The sequence below is a fragment of the Streptopelia decaocto genome (assembly GCF_964273445.1).
Source record: "Streptopelia decaocto genome assembly, chromosome: 9".
Classification (NCBI taxonomy): Eukaryota; Metazoa; Chordata; class Aves; order Columbiformes; family Columbidae; genus Streptopelia; species Streptopelia decaocto.
The window spans coordinates 15,339,247-15,355,811 of NC_138664.1; the positions used below are offsets into that span (position 1 = coordinate 15,339,247).

General features: G+C 36.1%; 1 protein-coding gene across 6 annotated transcripts in view; it reads right to left on the bottom strand.

Moving 5' to 3' along the window:
• LRRC49 (leucine rich repeat containing 49) overlaps nucleotides 1-16,560 on the bottom strand; it is a 44,549-nt gene extending 27,989 nt beyond the window's left edge. For 2 of the 6 annotated variants that reach the window (XM_082060660.1, XM_082060664.1), the window contains exons 1-9: nucleotides 16,453-16,560; nucleotides 15,624-15,686; nucleotides 14,949-15,036; nucleotides 14,162-14,359; nucleotides 12,546-12,645; nucleotides 11,278-11,481; nucleotides 9,643-9,709; nucleotides 3,787-3,930; nucleotides 1,606-1,667 (exon numbers count right to left, since the gene is read on the bottom strand). In XM_082060660.1, the coding sequence (XP_081916786.1) occupies nucleotides 1,606-1,667; nucleotides 3,787-3,930; nucleotides 9,643-9,709; nucleotides 11,278-11,481; nucleotides 12,546-12,645; nucleotides 14,162-14,359; nucleotides 14,949-15,036; nucleotides 15,624-15,686; nucleotides 16,453-16,506 (980 nt within the window). In that variant the 5' untranslated portion in view covers nucleotides 16,507-16,560. Of the gene's footprint in view, nucleotides 1-1,605; nucleotides 1,668-3,786; nucleotides 3,931-9,642; nucleotides 9,710-11,277; nucleotides 11,482-12,545; nucleotides 12,646-14,161; nucleotides 14,360-14,948; nucleotides 15,037-15,623; nucleotides 15,687-16,452 lie in introns of those variants that run through there. The other 4 variants (XM_082060662.1, XM_082060661.1, XM_082060663.1 and 1 more) reach the window with 4 other exon arrangements.
• Between the last annotated feature and the right edge of the window lie 5 nt (nucleotides 16,561-16,565).

Consider the following 16,565-nt stretch of genomic DNA (forward strand, 5'->3'; position numbering starts at 1 on the left):
AGTATACACATTTTACAGAAGAGCCATGTCTTTCATTTGACAGTAAGATTTTAATTTTATACCTATTCCAACTACAAATTAAAAACAAATTATATATTCACACAAGTGTTCTAAGTATTTCTAGCTTACATGAAAACTAAGACTAGATCTAACAAGAGTTCAACTGAAGCCAAATGAATAAACAACAATCATGATAAAGTACCAAGAAGCAAGCTACTGATTACATAGTTGGAGCAATGCACTTTAAAACCTCATAGAAGAACAGAAACATTTTTCCTTCTTCGATCACTGTAAAAATAACATGAATTTGCATAAAACAATGTGAGAGAGGAGTCAGAAGGCTACACAAAATACATCGAGTATATAAAAAAGAGAGATAAATTCTACTGACTGCAGTGATGCTCCCTAACGGCAAGGGAGCCAGCTACTGCAGTCCCCTCAGTGTTCTTGCCAAGCTAAGAAATTGTTTAGAAAAACAGAAACAAAAACCATGGTTCAATTCTGAAAATTATTCAAGAGAGGCAGAATGCTAACCTCATCTCTAGGAGATTAGTTACAGGAAGAGCATATTAAAGATTCCTGCAGTTCATCTCTGATTTTTTTAAATGCTTAATACCCGTGAGCTCTACTGCATTGTTACTTTAAGAACCTAATGAACACAGACAAGTAGGTTGGAGCTGCCTGCAAAAACCATAATGCAGGTCAGCTTAAAATATTCAAGTACCTATAACAATAAAAGCTCATACTAAGTATAACATTTTATAAAGAAAGAAGATGCCACAAGAACTGCACAGTACTTCCAGTAATTAGAACATGAAGCATCTTTCCCCTATCCCATATTATTTCATAATTTTCATAAATTATTTCATTTTAAGCAGAGAAGGCTGGTTGCGATTAAAGGATAAAATAAAAAGACATACCAAACTGAAGATAATGCACTTTTTTTCTCTTTAATGTAGGCACTAGTATAAACGCAGACTCCAAAAAATGCATGAGTATGAAAAAGGACAGAACATAAACATTTCTATTTATAACAAAAAGCACTTAGTTACTTGAAACTATAAAAGCCCTGCTTTGAAAGTTGAGCTGTTCTGCTTCTGCCATCTGGTTTTAAAGGGAAATAACCCTAAATATACCTTTCAGACATTATTAATACACAGACAAATAAAATATAAGAATGAAATAATCTAATAATTGTAAGCAGAAGCTGGCTCAGCAGTTTGTGTTACTCCATAAATACAGTGATTTTATGTTAAATATAATATGTACCTTGTGTAATGTTGCTTTAACAGACATGTAGTTTAACAGTAAAAATAATGTTTACAAAACTATTTAAAAAATTTGATCATTGTAAAAAAAATGATAACTTAAAAATTAAAAATATAAGTTTCTGGGTAGAATATTCATAGTACAACTACATTTAAATGCAAAGGTCTTCAAGATTTTTTTCTATTTAAAGAAAATGCTTAATGGTTAGATTATGCTGATATGTCAAAACAAAATCTGCTTTCATAGTGTTTGAATTAGAATTTTCATTTTAATGAAATACAGCTCCAATAGGATACTTCAAATTACTGATAGGAATCAAACTGCTATTTCCCTTACCTAGATATATTGTTGAAGCTGAGGAAGAGATGCTGGAGACAGGGTAAAGTATCCACATCTTTCTAGAAGGAAAGATAGAGGCATAAATTCAGTAGCTGAAAGTAGCTTTTGAACCTCTCTACTTTGCCTGATGAAATACTTCCATTTCTATATGCTATAACCTTGCTGCAACATTGATTTCTGTTGAACATGCAGCTCTGTTTCTCCCTAGTGCAGACCGCAAGGGAGTGTTTCAGTGCAGATATCTACTCTGCAGAACAAGCTGCATCACTTGCAAAGCAAATGCTGCTAAAGAAAAGAGGATAAGGCTGCTGCCGGTTTCTGAACAGGCTTTTGGGAAATAAGCCAAGGTGCTGTCTCAGCATTTACACTGTAGGATAAACACACTGTTAAATTAAGAAAAAAAAAGTTCATTTTATGATCTTGCTGAAATAAGGTTTTTGAAGTGCAATACATCAGTGCAATTAGCACTACCAAACAGCAGTGACTCTTCTGCCAGAGAACACTCTGAAGGACTCTGTCACCTTTACAATTAAAATTTATAAGAAGGAATGAGTTTCCAGAATGCGTAATTGTGCATTTAGTATATGCCACTGAAAACCTTGGCAGAAAATCTTCAAATAGCAAATAGCTCAAAAATTAGTAAAATTAAATACATCAAGTAAGATCATATTGCCGCAGATTCTGAACAGCAATACAAAAGTACTGCAGCCCTTATTTTTTCAGGGTGTTTATCCTCAAAAAAGTTAAAACAAGTTTAAGTAAAGAAATACATGTACATTGTTGCACACAGAGAAAAGGACACCACCTATCATCAAAATAAGAAAAATACTTTATTCTAGGAAAGAGACATATCTTTACTTTAGTTATCAGACAGTATGACATGTCCACATGATTTAAGAGTTCTTCTCTAGAGGAAGGAGAGTTAGTATCATACTTCTTAAAGTCACCATCCACTTAGAAACAAAACAAAAAAAACCCCTACACACATACAAACTACCATTCTATTAGAATTTAACCACAGTTAAAAAATAAAAAAAGAAGTACCCCTGAGCAGAACATCATCTTCTGAAACATTGTCTCTGCCCAGGAATACTAAAACATACAACTGAGATACAGGACAGAGTCCAAGCCTGTAACTCACTAATTTAAATTCCCTGCTGACTCTCCACTTGTGGCAACAGGAAGCAAGGAAAAAGTACGAGCTACACCTGAGAGGAGCGCAAAGGCAGCAGAATTCTAGGTAAGATAACTGATGTAGGGGAAAAGTACAGTAACAGAATCAGCAATGAGCAGAAATGCCTTATTTTTGAAGTGTAAAAACAATTCATGTATGGCAAGTAGCAGAAATTCAAGAAAGGAAAGGCTCAGCAGCAATAGGAGACCAAGAACTAAAGGAATTATGAAGGCCCAAAAAATATAGCTATTTAAGTAGAATTTCTGCATTCTTTTTAAAAGCATTTGTTCAAATGATGTACTTGCCACGCCTGAACTACAACTCATACATCGCAAAGTAAAAAGCTTTGATTTTTAGAACATAAAGGCTTAAAATGCTAGGTTAAAGTGTCCATTGGAAAATTCTGTTTTTAAGATCAATACCTATTTTCTCTGCCCAGGGGGGTTGTGGAGTCTCCTACTCTGGAGACATTCAAGACCTGCCTGGACACATTCCTGTGTAGCCTCATCTAAGTGTTCCTACTCTGGCAGGGGGATTGGACTGGATGATCTTTTGAGGTCCCTTCCAATCCCTAACATTCTGTAAATATTCATAAGGAGATGAAATTTAAGATGGGTCTGACTGCTTAGTTGAACTACAGAAATTAAGCTAGGGTTTGTTTCCAGCAAACAAAGTTGTATTAAAGAAAAGTCTCTAAATTTTTATGCTAGAACCACAAAGCTGCTTCAGAATAATTTTCCTCCCAGAGACCTGTCAAGATTTGAATCACTACCAGAGATCACATTTAAACACAATAACACCAAAAATAAATTGCTTTTTGTTTCACCTTTATGTTGTAAGAATAAGTACGGCAGCAGAACAAGATAAGCAACTCAGAACAGGAAAATGCAAAATTTCACAAATCTGAAGTGCTGATATGGTTTTAAAAAGTTACAGTAATAGTGCATTTTGTTAAAAGCAGAGGAAAAAAAAAAAGGGAGAAAAAGACAAGTTTTGTTCCTTACTATAGCAGAGACTTGATTATGACGAAGGTTGAGCTCTGTGAGCGAATCCAGTCCGTTAAGGTTTTCTACAATGGTTAGGAGGTTTCTGGCAAGGTTTAACACTCTCAGTTCACTCAAATGACTGATGTTTTCTATTTTAGTAATCTGTGGAAGAGGTATAGTTATAAACATGTATAATGTGTTTTATATAGATATATGATAGATACATGTAGCAGATACTTTTTTTTTTTTAAAGTATACATGCACAATCAACTTAATACAGCTGTGTGCTTCCTGTGCTTTTTGCTAAACCATAATAATCATGTCAGAAATTGCTGAAAACAAGCTACAGTCTGCTGGAGATTAAGCACTAGTATTCTCTAATATCTTTCTAGTAATGCTGCAGTAAAATCAGACAATACTTCCTTCTGTATCAGAAATCAGGTTATTTCAGCCACGCTGTTCTGTAGCTGCAAACCCAAAGACACCATAAACCCCAGGTGACACTGATAATATCATGGTATGCCAAAATGGGGAAATTCCATGTGTAGTTGATCCTTAATTTGCCTGTAAAGGTACTCAAACACACATCCAAACATTCTGGTACCTACACTACAAGAATATGCAGCATTGTTATCTCCCTACCATCACAGAACTCTGCACCAATTTCCCTTCATGCCTCTTAAAAAGCCAGTAGCAGCATTCACAGCTCTATCCACATAAGCTCCACAGACAAGTCTTCCCAGCAAGTGATGAGGACAGGAACTTGCTGTGAGTCAGGAGCAAGGAGCAGCCACAGCCCTCTGGAGAAGAAAGCTATTATTCTGAAATGGGAACTTGCAAGGAAGTTTTACAAGCAGGTGATTGCTGGAATCAGAAAGACATGCTCAAAAGTTAGAAAAGAAAGCAGCAGCATCCTTGATTTTGATACACAGTGCATTTTCTTGACAGTCCCCAGCAGTTCTTCAGCAACTCATGGCTTCCTGTGATTAGAAAATGGAGGGATCAAATAAAGTGACTAAACTACAGTAAACAGGCAAGCTGCCCAAGGCTTCTTTTTATACTTAATATACTATTTAAAGATCCAGGAGATCTAACCAAAAATAAAATATGTAGCTATATAAAAGGATAGTAATAGCTACAGCCCCTTAATTTTGACTTCTAGAAATGCAACTGTGTTTTACAAAGGTATTACTCATTGCTCTGGTGACACAATCTGGGTTCATTTTCTGCTCTTTGTATTTCTCAGAGTGATCCACTCAAGGATCTCTATCCAGATAGTTATTTCTCATAGTGGTCTGTGATCTGTCCTCCAGCATCTATCCAGACATTTACAGAGAACTTGCACACAGCAATGTATCATGGCGAAGATGAAGGATTGTCACTGCTCAGGAAGATATCCTTATCATACTCTAGTGAAGCCCATGCTACATGGCAGAAAGAAAGCAGCAGGTTATCCTGCAGAAAAGACTTCAGCCTTCCACAAAATGTGGCAGGGCATGCAAGGATGCAGTGCACAAAGCTATTAGCAAGTATAACGAATGCCCTTTCAGTTAGAATGATCAGCTGCTGGACCACAGTAGGCTCCTTTCAACACCCTGGATTCAAGCACACTGTTCCTCCTCCAAGCTGCCAACAACAGCTGGATGCAGACAAGCAAGATAGCGACTGGTGTCACACACCTGTCCAGTGATAAGGAACTTTCTGATGCTTTAGACCAGCACAAATCTGCTGTGCCAATTTCCAGAAAGTGTCTAGCAGCTCCTGGAATGGGAGAAGGGGTAAGGCAGCTGTTATTTAACAGTCTGAGAACACATAATGTTGTTGTTAATTTTCATATATATATATATACACACACATATATACATATGTATATACACATATATATGTATGTATCTCTACGTCTGACACATGACTTGAATATGCTGCTATAAGAAGCACTTCAGCAATGTTTCCATTAAAAAGTGTACAAAAGTAGATAGGAAACCCAAAATTAAATAACATCTTAAACCAACTTTTGATTCAACTGCTAATTAAACTATTACACATCCACTTATGTGTATTATACACAGAAAATAAAAATTACCAGGATACAAAGATATTACAGCAAAAGGAACAAAAATTACCACCATTAAGAACAATATATTTAGACAGAAAGACTTGTAAAAGCAAAGCCAAGAACAGATGGTCAGCATGAAGAGCTCAGACCTCTGCAGATGTCTGCTTAGCTATAACTACGGCATGCCACAATGCAGAACGTTAATGCTGGCATTTTACTGCTATTGCAAAGATAATGACTTCATCGGTGATGTATAAAGATAAAACTTGGCAAAGTGATAAAGAGTAAGAATTGCCTTGCTGGATTTTCTCAGTTTCAATTATGCATTAGAGTTAGAATGAGTTAGAATGAAATTCAAGTTCGACTTGACTCGGTTTTAACGCATTAGTTCACTGGAAGATAAAGTAAAATCCATTTTTACCCTACCTAAAATAAAAAGGTTTTAAAAAGACTTATATGGAACATACAACATTTACACTATTCACCTTGACAGCAATGATCAAGCCAACAATCAGCTCTCTCTCCATAGACTACTCAAGAGTGCTTGGAAGTGCACTACTGAGAAATTAAATGTTTAGTTCAAAATTAAATTAAGTTGTAGTGTGTTAAATATACCATGCACACAACCATGTGCAGGGTCTCTGAATGATGTAGCACTGTATGTCCGTATTAGCAGGTTAATAACCACAGAAACAGAGACTCTACACAAAAATTTAATTAAATGTTATTCAGATGGTGTATTTTCTTACAAATTTTTACTGTGCAGTGTTAAAATCAAGAGCCTTACTAAATCATGTAGGAAAACACGCCAAGAGCAGTAATATGACAATGGAATTCACATTTTATTCTTTTTGTAAAGTGCAGACATTGAGTGTAATATTTCATTAGGCATTACATTGATTTTTTTACCTTCTTTTTGATATTTATTATGCAAAAGAATTTTCTTTAAGTAGCAACGCATTAAAAACCTTCATTTGAAAAAGAAAGAAAATCATGCAAGGGTTATCTGTAAGCATGGTAGAACACTGCACCTCAATGTTCTAAAGCATATCCAGTTCCCAGTACGTTTCTCACTTTGGCAGAAGTCTCAAAGTTCAGACCAAACCATATTATCAAAAAAACCCATCGTCCAAATAAATCAAAATATTTTCCCAAAAGTGAGCAAAATTGAAGTTTTCCTCCTTCTGTTTTTCCTCACCTCCAGCCTCTTGGAAAGATTCCAGTCTTAGAGGTTTCACAATCTGCATTCCATCTACAGGATTGATTTACACCCCAAGAGAGAGGGAGGGACGGACTGCGGCTGAAACAGGAATCTAGCTTTCCTCTTCACTGCTGCTACTCCATGAACATTAACAAAAACAATTTATAGCCATGCTCTAGCACCATTCTTGAAAAATAAGATTAACAATATTGATATTCTGGCCATATCCTATTTGAGTATTTATATTCTGCATCTATTGAGAGCCACTGCTGAGATTTCTTACCTTTCACAGAACCACCATGGTATGAGTTAACATTTTTTGTCAGTCTAACGCATTTCACAGAGGTAACATGTAAGAGATACTGTGCATTATTAACAATAGCTTTGAACACCAAAAAAAAGAATTATTGCAAGCACCTTAGAATATTCTTGTAGTAAATTAGACTACTGAAGTAAGAATGAAAACTATTCAGTCAGTTATTATGTAACTGATACTACACATCACATATTTCGATATTTTATTGTAAATATGCCCTATAGCATATACTAACCCTAAAGTGTAAACATGATAGTTAAAAGAACAATATTTTTTTCTTGTCAGATATGTAAGCATCTTCAGTGTCCTCAGACAGAACTGTGGAATATCACATTCACTGAAGAGACAACCTGGTAAAATGACTTGCTAAAAGGCATCAGGAGGACTTACTGGATTTTGCTGTAACCTGCTACATTGAATTTTATGAATTTGGTGACATTAGAGAAGCCAAACCATGAAAACAAGGACTCTGTTCTCTGTCATAAATCCGTCAGCAGTAATAATACTACTATAGCAATTGTATTCCATAGTATATTGTAGTAATAATATTATGGTTGCTATGCAATACCATTTGAATGGCAGCATTTTACTTAATGACACTTCTCATCTACTGGAGCCTAACAAACATGTTAAACCACCTTCTGGAATTGTCCTTCTGACTACAGAGGAAAGCAGCTGATATCAGAATCATAGAATGCAAGTTAACTCTTTTCTCAAGTAAACCACATGCAAGCAGCAAATATTCAGCTAATTCTCTGCTGTGATGAAGACTGCTCGTCAGATATTCTCACCTTAATAGAACTGTCTTTACTACAAAACAAATGATGTGTCGTCATCTTCTATTAACTAAGAAATGGCAACTTCAAAAGGCAAAAACTCCAGTCAAAACAGAGCTGCTATGTACATTAAAACAAAGAATAAAAAAGCTGCAAAATAGATTACTGTTCTAATGCCTGTATAAATATGAACCACAGAGGATGACTTTATAAAACTAAAAAGAGAAATCAACAAGTTTGAAGACAACTCAGCTGTTTCTCAAGAAATAAATTGCCGAAATACCCTATAAAGCAACTTGCGATCAACCTTTACTCTCAAGCAGTAACAGATGAATAGAAGCAATCAGTGCAAACTGCACAGAAATGCTCTGATGACCAACAGATTCAATGCATAATTTAATCCAATGTGTGGAATTCAGGAACACCAAAACCACAGGAATACTCTTATCCTAACCCCAAATACAGAGTGCCATTCAAGGAGTACTGTAGTAGAATGTTGATTCAGTGCACTACAGCTCAATGAACTGCCACATTCATCCAATAAAGAGGTTTTTCATAGCTTTACAGGTGACATTTTTGCAATAAAGAATCACCACTTTCCTAGTATCCTCAAAATAATTCTCCTTATCTACTACCATTTTCTTCTATTTCCCCTACCACTAAATAGGAAAAGATAGTGAATTTAATCAATAGTAACCTTTTTTAATTTTTTTTTAAAGGGCATTCCCATTCTCCACTGTCAAGCAATTGTATAATAAAGAACACACACACACAGAGAAATCAGTAAGAAGTCAAAACTGTCAGAACAGAAGTCCAGAAAATCCACACACTGGTCTTACATAGTCACAGTAACTGTATGTTCTAAACAGCTCAGTTATGGAACATTTTGTATCACATGTGTTTTAAGTTTATTTTACTAAAGAATACTATACCCAGCTTGCCCTTAATACTCCATGCTGCTTTTGACACATCCATTAAACAAGAATCTCCCTCTTCTACGCACTAGAAACGACTGCTTAGTCTCAAATTGGGGAAACTGAATAGACATTAAGTGACCCAAGTCCATTTAGAAGTATGAATGAATCAAGAGCTTGGACCATTCTGCTTTTTCCTGTACAAATTTAACTCTTCTGCAGCTATGTAAGGGATATTGTTTTGTAAGACCACCAGTAGTAGAAACAACACAACAGTCAATGGGACCTTAAATTCTTCTATGTCTTCCAAGACTGTGTTAGCTTACATACATCACAACTACTTAAGCTAGATTACTATTCTGTAGGTGTGAATGCTACTATACTCAATTGACTCAGCATTTTAATCACTGTAACTTTCCAAAAGTATAATGCTGAAAGTACAACAGACTTGATACCAAGATCCAAAATAATATCATACCACCTTTTATTAATTTACTGATTTCTGTGACCTTGAAAGTTGCAAAATTTGCTACCAGTTGCCTTTCAAAAAGCAACAAGAAATGTATTCTGTCTACACAAGAAACATAAATAATCAAGTTATTGCACTGTACCTGATTTCCATGAAGATCTAAAACATCAAGATTTTTTAGGTTCTCCAGATTTGAGATCTTCTTTATTCTGAAAAATTTCAATTATGACATAGATAATTTTTCATATTAGACAAAAACTTTAATTTTCTGGCTAATAAAAAATTTAGTCATTTCTCCCTATCTACCAAGAGTAACAGAAGAACAAATTTCTGAACCATGTAAAAAAAAAAAAAAAAAGCATGAGCATGCCTTAGACTATCACCTTCCTTTCTGACTGTCAATAACACAATAGCGACAGTACATACGTGGCTCTTCTAGGAAGAAGAAAAAGGAAGGAATACGCGCACCACTAGAAAACAAAGTCAACAACCCAGCTGTCCAGCAGCTAACTCAAAATGAAACAGACTATAGTGACACACGCATTTGATAGTTTCTTTGAAGAATAAATTGTTTTTTTTTTTTTTTCTTTTTCCCACTTTGTCTTTCAGTGAACTAATGCATTAAAAAAAACCCTGAAAGCCACTGTCCCTTTCTAGACAATAAAGGTCTCTAGATCTGGCAGTATTTCTTCTCCCCCTGTACAACTTCACAGTCTTAAAGCTTTTCTATCCTGTCCTATTTTCGCAGATTCCAAATCTAGGTTACAATATAGTTGGCATAATTACCTACTGGTTGGTGATATTAAACATCACTTTTATCATTAATTTGCTTTGAGAACAATCAAAGATCACATATAGATCAAGCTGAAAACAGGTTGCTAGCAACTATGTCTGACTTGTAACCATTTATGTCTAGTTCTAACTACTCCCAAACCATACTTCTACATAAATAAACTATACAGCACTCAATGTAGTTACGATTTGGAAAATAATTCCTTAAAGCACCTTAAAATTATAATTCCTACACCCCAATATTTTGCTATAAACAAAATAAACTTCTACAGGTGAGATTTTTTATATAAAAGCTATAAGCTCTAGTAACATACTGCACTATTGAAAGTTGTCAGTTTCGAAAACAGGCTGAACTAAGAGAGAAATTCCTTGTAATCTGCACATAACTGAAGTTTGTTTACCAGTTGTTCCTTTACCAAATATAAAGAAAATAAGGAACCTGAACACCACCCTCAGGTGTGTGAGCAACTCCACAGATACTCCTATTGAATTATTAGAATTAAAGGCTACAGGACTTGGAACTGTATTTTTAGAAAGTAATACAACCAGGAAGTTGCACCTCCTAACAGAACAGAATAAGTGAGCAATAAAATCCATTATTCATCTGTCTGATTTTTTACCAGCTAAATACATCAGGCAGAAACACTTTTTATAGGTTATAAAGAATCAATGAATACTTTACATGATGCAAAAAGACAAAAATTTAAGAACATATATTCAATAGCCCATCAGAACAGATATAACATGTAACATACTTCAGAACTGCTGCCAAAAATCTACATGAGAAAGGAAGTTGCTGAAGAATACAATGAGGAAAAACTGCGGCACTTCCTCAGTGGGATCCCTAACACTTAACTAGTGCTAGGGACGAGCTCACTGGCCTCACAGCCAACATAATCTGGAAACTCTGTAACAGACCCAATGATAGATTGCAGTTGTTATGCCATGAAGAAGAAGAAGGGTGCTTTAAGTTAATTATTTTTACCTGTTCTTTCCCAACAAAAGGACTCTTAGGGATCTCAGAGTTGAAAGCCCACTTATTTCCTCTATCAGATTATCATATAAATCTAAGAAAACGAGATGCTGCAGATTAGAAATATTTTGGATCCGGGTTATAAAGTTATGCTGGAAATTCAAAAGCCGAAGATTATCTTCCCCATCAATAATTGGGCACACTGTCAGTTTTTGTCTGGAAAGAAAACAAAAATACATGTCTGTAACAGATTGGTAATCCACAGAACCTAGGAAAGTATATGATCTTGATTAAGGTAATTAGGTTTGCTACTTAAACTCTGTAAATAAGGCAGTAATGCCTTATTACAAAAAAAAAAAAAAAAGGCTGAAAACATAGCAGAAATGCTTCCAAAATTCTCTGAAAGCCTGGCCTCTTCATCAGAGATCTGCTTGTTACATAAAAACTATACGGAAGTTTTGTATTGCGACTATATTAGAATTTCAGCAGACACAGCCTGCCAATTTTCTCATCAAATACCACATAACCAGCCTGTTTGGACCAGAATTCAAAGTGTTCTGTGTCTATGCAACTTTTATTGGGTTTATAGAACTTTACATTTGAAACATAAATACATTAAATAACAGGTGCTAATGTGAAAAGTAAAAGATACAGGAAATTATGCTGAAAATGGTTATTCTTATTTTACGATTATTCCAGAAGGAGTCCTACTGACCTGACAAAGCTTTCTGGACTACATAAACCTTACCCCTGAAAAAACAAACACCAAACAACCAACCAGCAACACAAAACCACAACAAACGAAAAACCATAAACAAACCACAAAAACCACAAACAATTAAGTGTATTTCAAATAATTTTTTGTGCGTCCTGGTTAAGACAAAAAAAAAAAAAAACAAACCAACCCACAACCAAAAAAACCCCCCAAACCAAAACACTCCACAGTTAATGCATCAGATCAGAACTAATGAAGACATAGCCTCCGACTCTATAGATTACTTGCATGACCTTGCTTTTGACTCTTAAGCTGGCTCCTTAACTTACAAGGAAAAGCTCTAACTGCCTCTGATGGCTGCTGTATGGATACATTCATCACAAGGACACTCATACAGAATTTCTCTATGGGACACAGTTTTCTCAAAAACACACACATAAAACCCAACAAAACCACCCCCCCCACTCACACCATTGACCACAGGCATTACTGGGTTACTCATCACTTAAGATCACCAGGCACAAGAGCAGCAAGCTATGATGTGTGTGCTCCATCACCTTCTCACCTTTCCAGGCTAAGTCTATCAGAGTTCAGTATTTTTTCTTCAGCAGTACGTTGCAATACAGGAAATGCTATCGATGAACTGCTCCCAAAATTTGTGTTATCTATCAGAAAATCATACAGAGAACATATGAACTACTTCTTTGTAAAATAATTTCATTAACTACAGATAAAAGCAGAATTTCCTTTCTTATTAAAAGTAAAGTTACACAGTACACCAAAGTCCTTTTTGCCTTCATTCAGTACTTCTCATTATCAGTCTTCTTTCCTGCCATTTTTTGTTTACAGCTACATCCATCAAAGCATATCTATTTGTCTCATTTGTCAGAGTTTTTTTGATCAACAATTTGTTGTAAGCAGATATTTCATAGATGCTTTTGTTTTGATTACAATTACCATTGATGTTTTGAAGTAAGGTTATATAATTGTTTCACAATTTCAGTACCTGAACTTAAAGATACTACCTAACTCAGCATTAATTCAATGACACAGATCAAGTAGATGTTCACTGAACTAGACACTAAAGCACAACAACATTGAAACCATCCCGTTGAGCCAAAAATAAATGCAAAGTCTTTTAAAGGTAAGTGAATGCGATACCTAGTAATCACTGGTATTATATTTCACTCCATTATCAAGAAGCAGCAGGCAGCCCTTTAAAACATATTTACAAAGCTGTCTATCTTCCGCCAGTATAAGGCAGAAGAGGCAGGATGACTAAAAACACCTGCAAATGAAATCAACAAATGTGTTCTGTGAGCTTTGGCTGATTTGGAAAATGACCCACTGAAAAATATTGGTCAAAACCAGATCATTGTGCATGGATACTGCCAGAAGAATATAGGCTCAACTTCTACATATTCACCCCCTTTTTTGTTTCCTTCCTTCCTTCAAATAAATCAAATACCTTAACAGGAAGAACATTCAATCTTCAATCAACAAATATAATTTCTTTACTACTATAAAGAGCGAATTCATTGCTGTCTAAAGTACGCCATTGGAAGAGATACCTATATAAGTAAAACAATCTGTTGTTCAATTTAGAACCTTTTCAGTGCTACTCTCTAACATTTTATCACCAGTTCCTCTAACAAAACAGTATTAATAACCAGCATTGTTTACAGATCCTTCATAGTGAAAAAATCCCCAAAACTGTGAAAGGGAAAAAAACATAATACAATCAAGACCTAAAATAATCAATTAACATTGTGCAAAAGTCTTAAATTAGTTGTGTCTCATGTTTTTAAGCCAATAAACATGAGACCAGAGACTTAAAACTCAGTCTGAAACGTGATGACAGCACAGTGACCTTTTTCATCTAATCCCATTCTCTTAAAGACATGTGAAAGATCCCTATTACTGCCCTTTTGCTAAAGAAAGGTTTATAAAAAGCCTATATTTAAATGTCTATATTCTATTTTGGAAATATTTCTACTGGCTTCCTGACAAGGTTCTATTGATGTCTCAATACTCAAAGGGAACTGCAGGTAACACTTGCTATTCAGTCATGCATTCTCACAGCCAGAAGCAGTGCATCATAAAGGTGATAACTTTTCAATAAAATACATAATTAAAAAAAAAAATCCCAAAACTACTAACAAGAGAAGTTTTCACTGTTACCTGAAACATGTAAACTAATACTGTGGCTGCTTTGTTGGGATCTAGATTTTGTAGGTGTGTGAATAGAAGACTCGCCAAATCCTGATAAAGAACCTGTATTCTGCTTCAACTCCAAACCAGAAAGTTCTGTCAGGCTGGATGGTACTGGAAGATATATCTGCTTATTATGCACCAAAGGACTTAATACTCTTTGGTCTCCTGTGTGGGGACAAAACCAAACCACACACTTAAATTTACTCCATAATAAGTAGCATAATATCCCTAAAAATCAACCCATTCTGGTCTTTATTCTTTTGCCAAAATGAAAAAAGAATCACCATATTAATTAAATTGATCTGCTGCCCAAACCAATCACTGTTTTTACATGACAGACAAGCAGCAGCAGTGTGCCAAGAAGCTCTTCCAGGCTTCACTACAGTCAGCAGTGATACCATCAAATATCTTGCTTTTCAAAGTCAAAAGCACAAAAGGAAAAACACCTCTTCCTAACAGGATTGCAAATTAGAAACTAAAATTGTCTCAATACACTAAAATGTTAAAACATGCAATAAAAATGTTACAGTAGAGAATTGTGCGACTTCTGAGGGAATGCATAGTACAGCATTCGACAGATTGGGGTTTTGTAGGTAGAAGAAAGGATGCTCTTCCATGGACAGAAAGAAGGTCAAAAAGTGATTAAAAAAGCTGTCCCTCTTACATATTGTAACCATAATACAGTCTTTCTTTACTGTTCAGTTAATAAAAAGAGATACAAAAGACAAGCAAACCAAACCCTATTGAACATCACCTTGCCTTCCTGAATAGTTTTTTTCCAGATCATGCTGCAGAAGTCTATTGTGGAGAGATGACTGTTCTTTATTTATTCTGAATTCGAACTGTAACACAATATTTAAGACAAATGTTAAAGTTTTCAAATGCAAATAATGCCTTCACACAGACAAACAACACCTTAGTAACAACTACGGCTCTCAGGAAACTCTGCAAATGCTTTAAAAAAATAAAGTACTTGCCTCAATAAAAAAGAGTATTCATTCTATTAAGATACTAAGACAGAAAAGTTTCAGTGTTGGGAACTAAAGATAAAATATGGACGTTCCCAACATTCATATGCAGCTGACTAAAGAAACAAAACAAAACCACACACCCTATAAGGAGTATTGCAATTACAGGAGGAAAAGACGTACAGATGGAAGCACAAGAAATCATATATATATAGTGTGTGTATATATATACATATATATATACACATATATATGTCAAGTTCACAGCAGTCTATAGTACATCCCCATGTTTTTACTTTATGTATTTTTAATACGATGAACTAAATTGCCAAAAGACTATAATGTAGAACATAGAAGTCAATGTATTACTACTGAAAAAGCAATTCCTATCTGAAAGCATACAAACTTGGCTGTACCATACAATAGCATTGATATACTATTAAAGAAAAGGTAATAATTACTGGTTTGCTTTTCTCTGTTATTGCTGATGTCTGGATAACCAACTGAAGACCACAATTATTAACCTGCAGGTTGGAAAAAAAAAAAAAAAAGAAATGGAATATTACATTTTTAAAAATGCATATCAACACAAAAAGTTGAACGTAACTTTTTAAACAATAAAGGTATTTTCAACTGCAAAATCTGCAAATAAAGGAACTATTTTGCAGAACTACTATGAAGAGTACATCACAGCACTAAGTAACACTAAATAACTTGTAGCTTAAAAACGCACTGTTTTTAGATTTAAAGAGACAATGAAATGTGACTTTCATGAGGATGTCATCCTCATAATGAAGAAAACAAGTGTGTGCATTTAAATGTGTAATTTTTTTTTAAAGGCAAAATGTGCTCATCTTTTAACTGGACTTTCATGACAAACCGTAGCACCCACCTACTAAATAATCACAACGTTTACCGGAAACATTTAGGCAAATGGCTCATATAGGCACTTCCCAGCAAATGACGGGAGGCATAAAAACACCGTGAGGTGAGGTTCCCCACGCCAGTTCGGCACAGGGAGGACAGAGCTCCCCCACCCGCCCTCCCCTCGCTGCCTGCAGGCGCGGGGCGGCCCCCGGGGCTCCGCCAGCTGCGCAGCACCGGCCCGCGCCCGCGGCCCCCAGAAGGGCGGCGGGGCCGCGCCCTCAGAGGCGCCACCACCCCGCCCCGGGCCCGCCCGTCTGAGGAGCGGCGGGGCGGCGCCCACCGCCGGTCCTGTGTCCGCGTACCACACACCGATGGGTGAGGAGAAGAGGCGGCTGCCACCCCGCCCCCCACGACAGTACATACCGGGCCGGGCGCGGCCCGAGGGCCCCTGCCGGGCCGGCACTTTCCGGGCAGCATGTCCACCTGCCCCTCAGCGCCGCGCAGCGCCTCGCACCTCCGCGCCGGCCGCCGCCCCT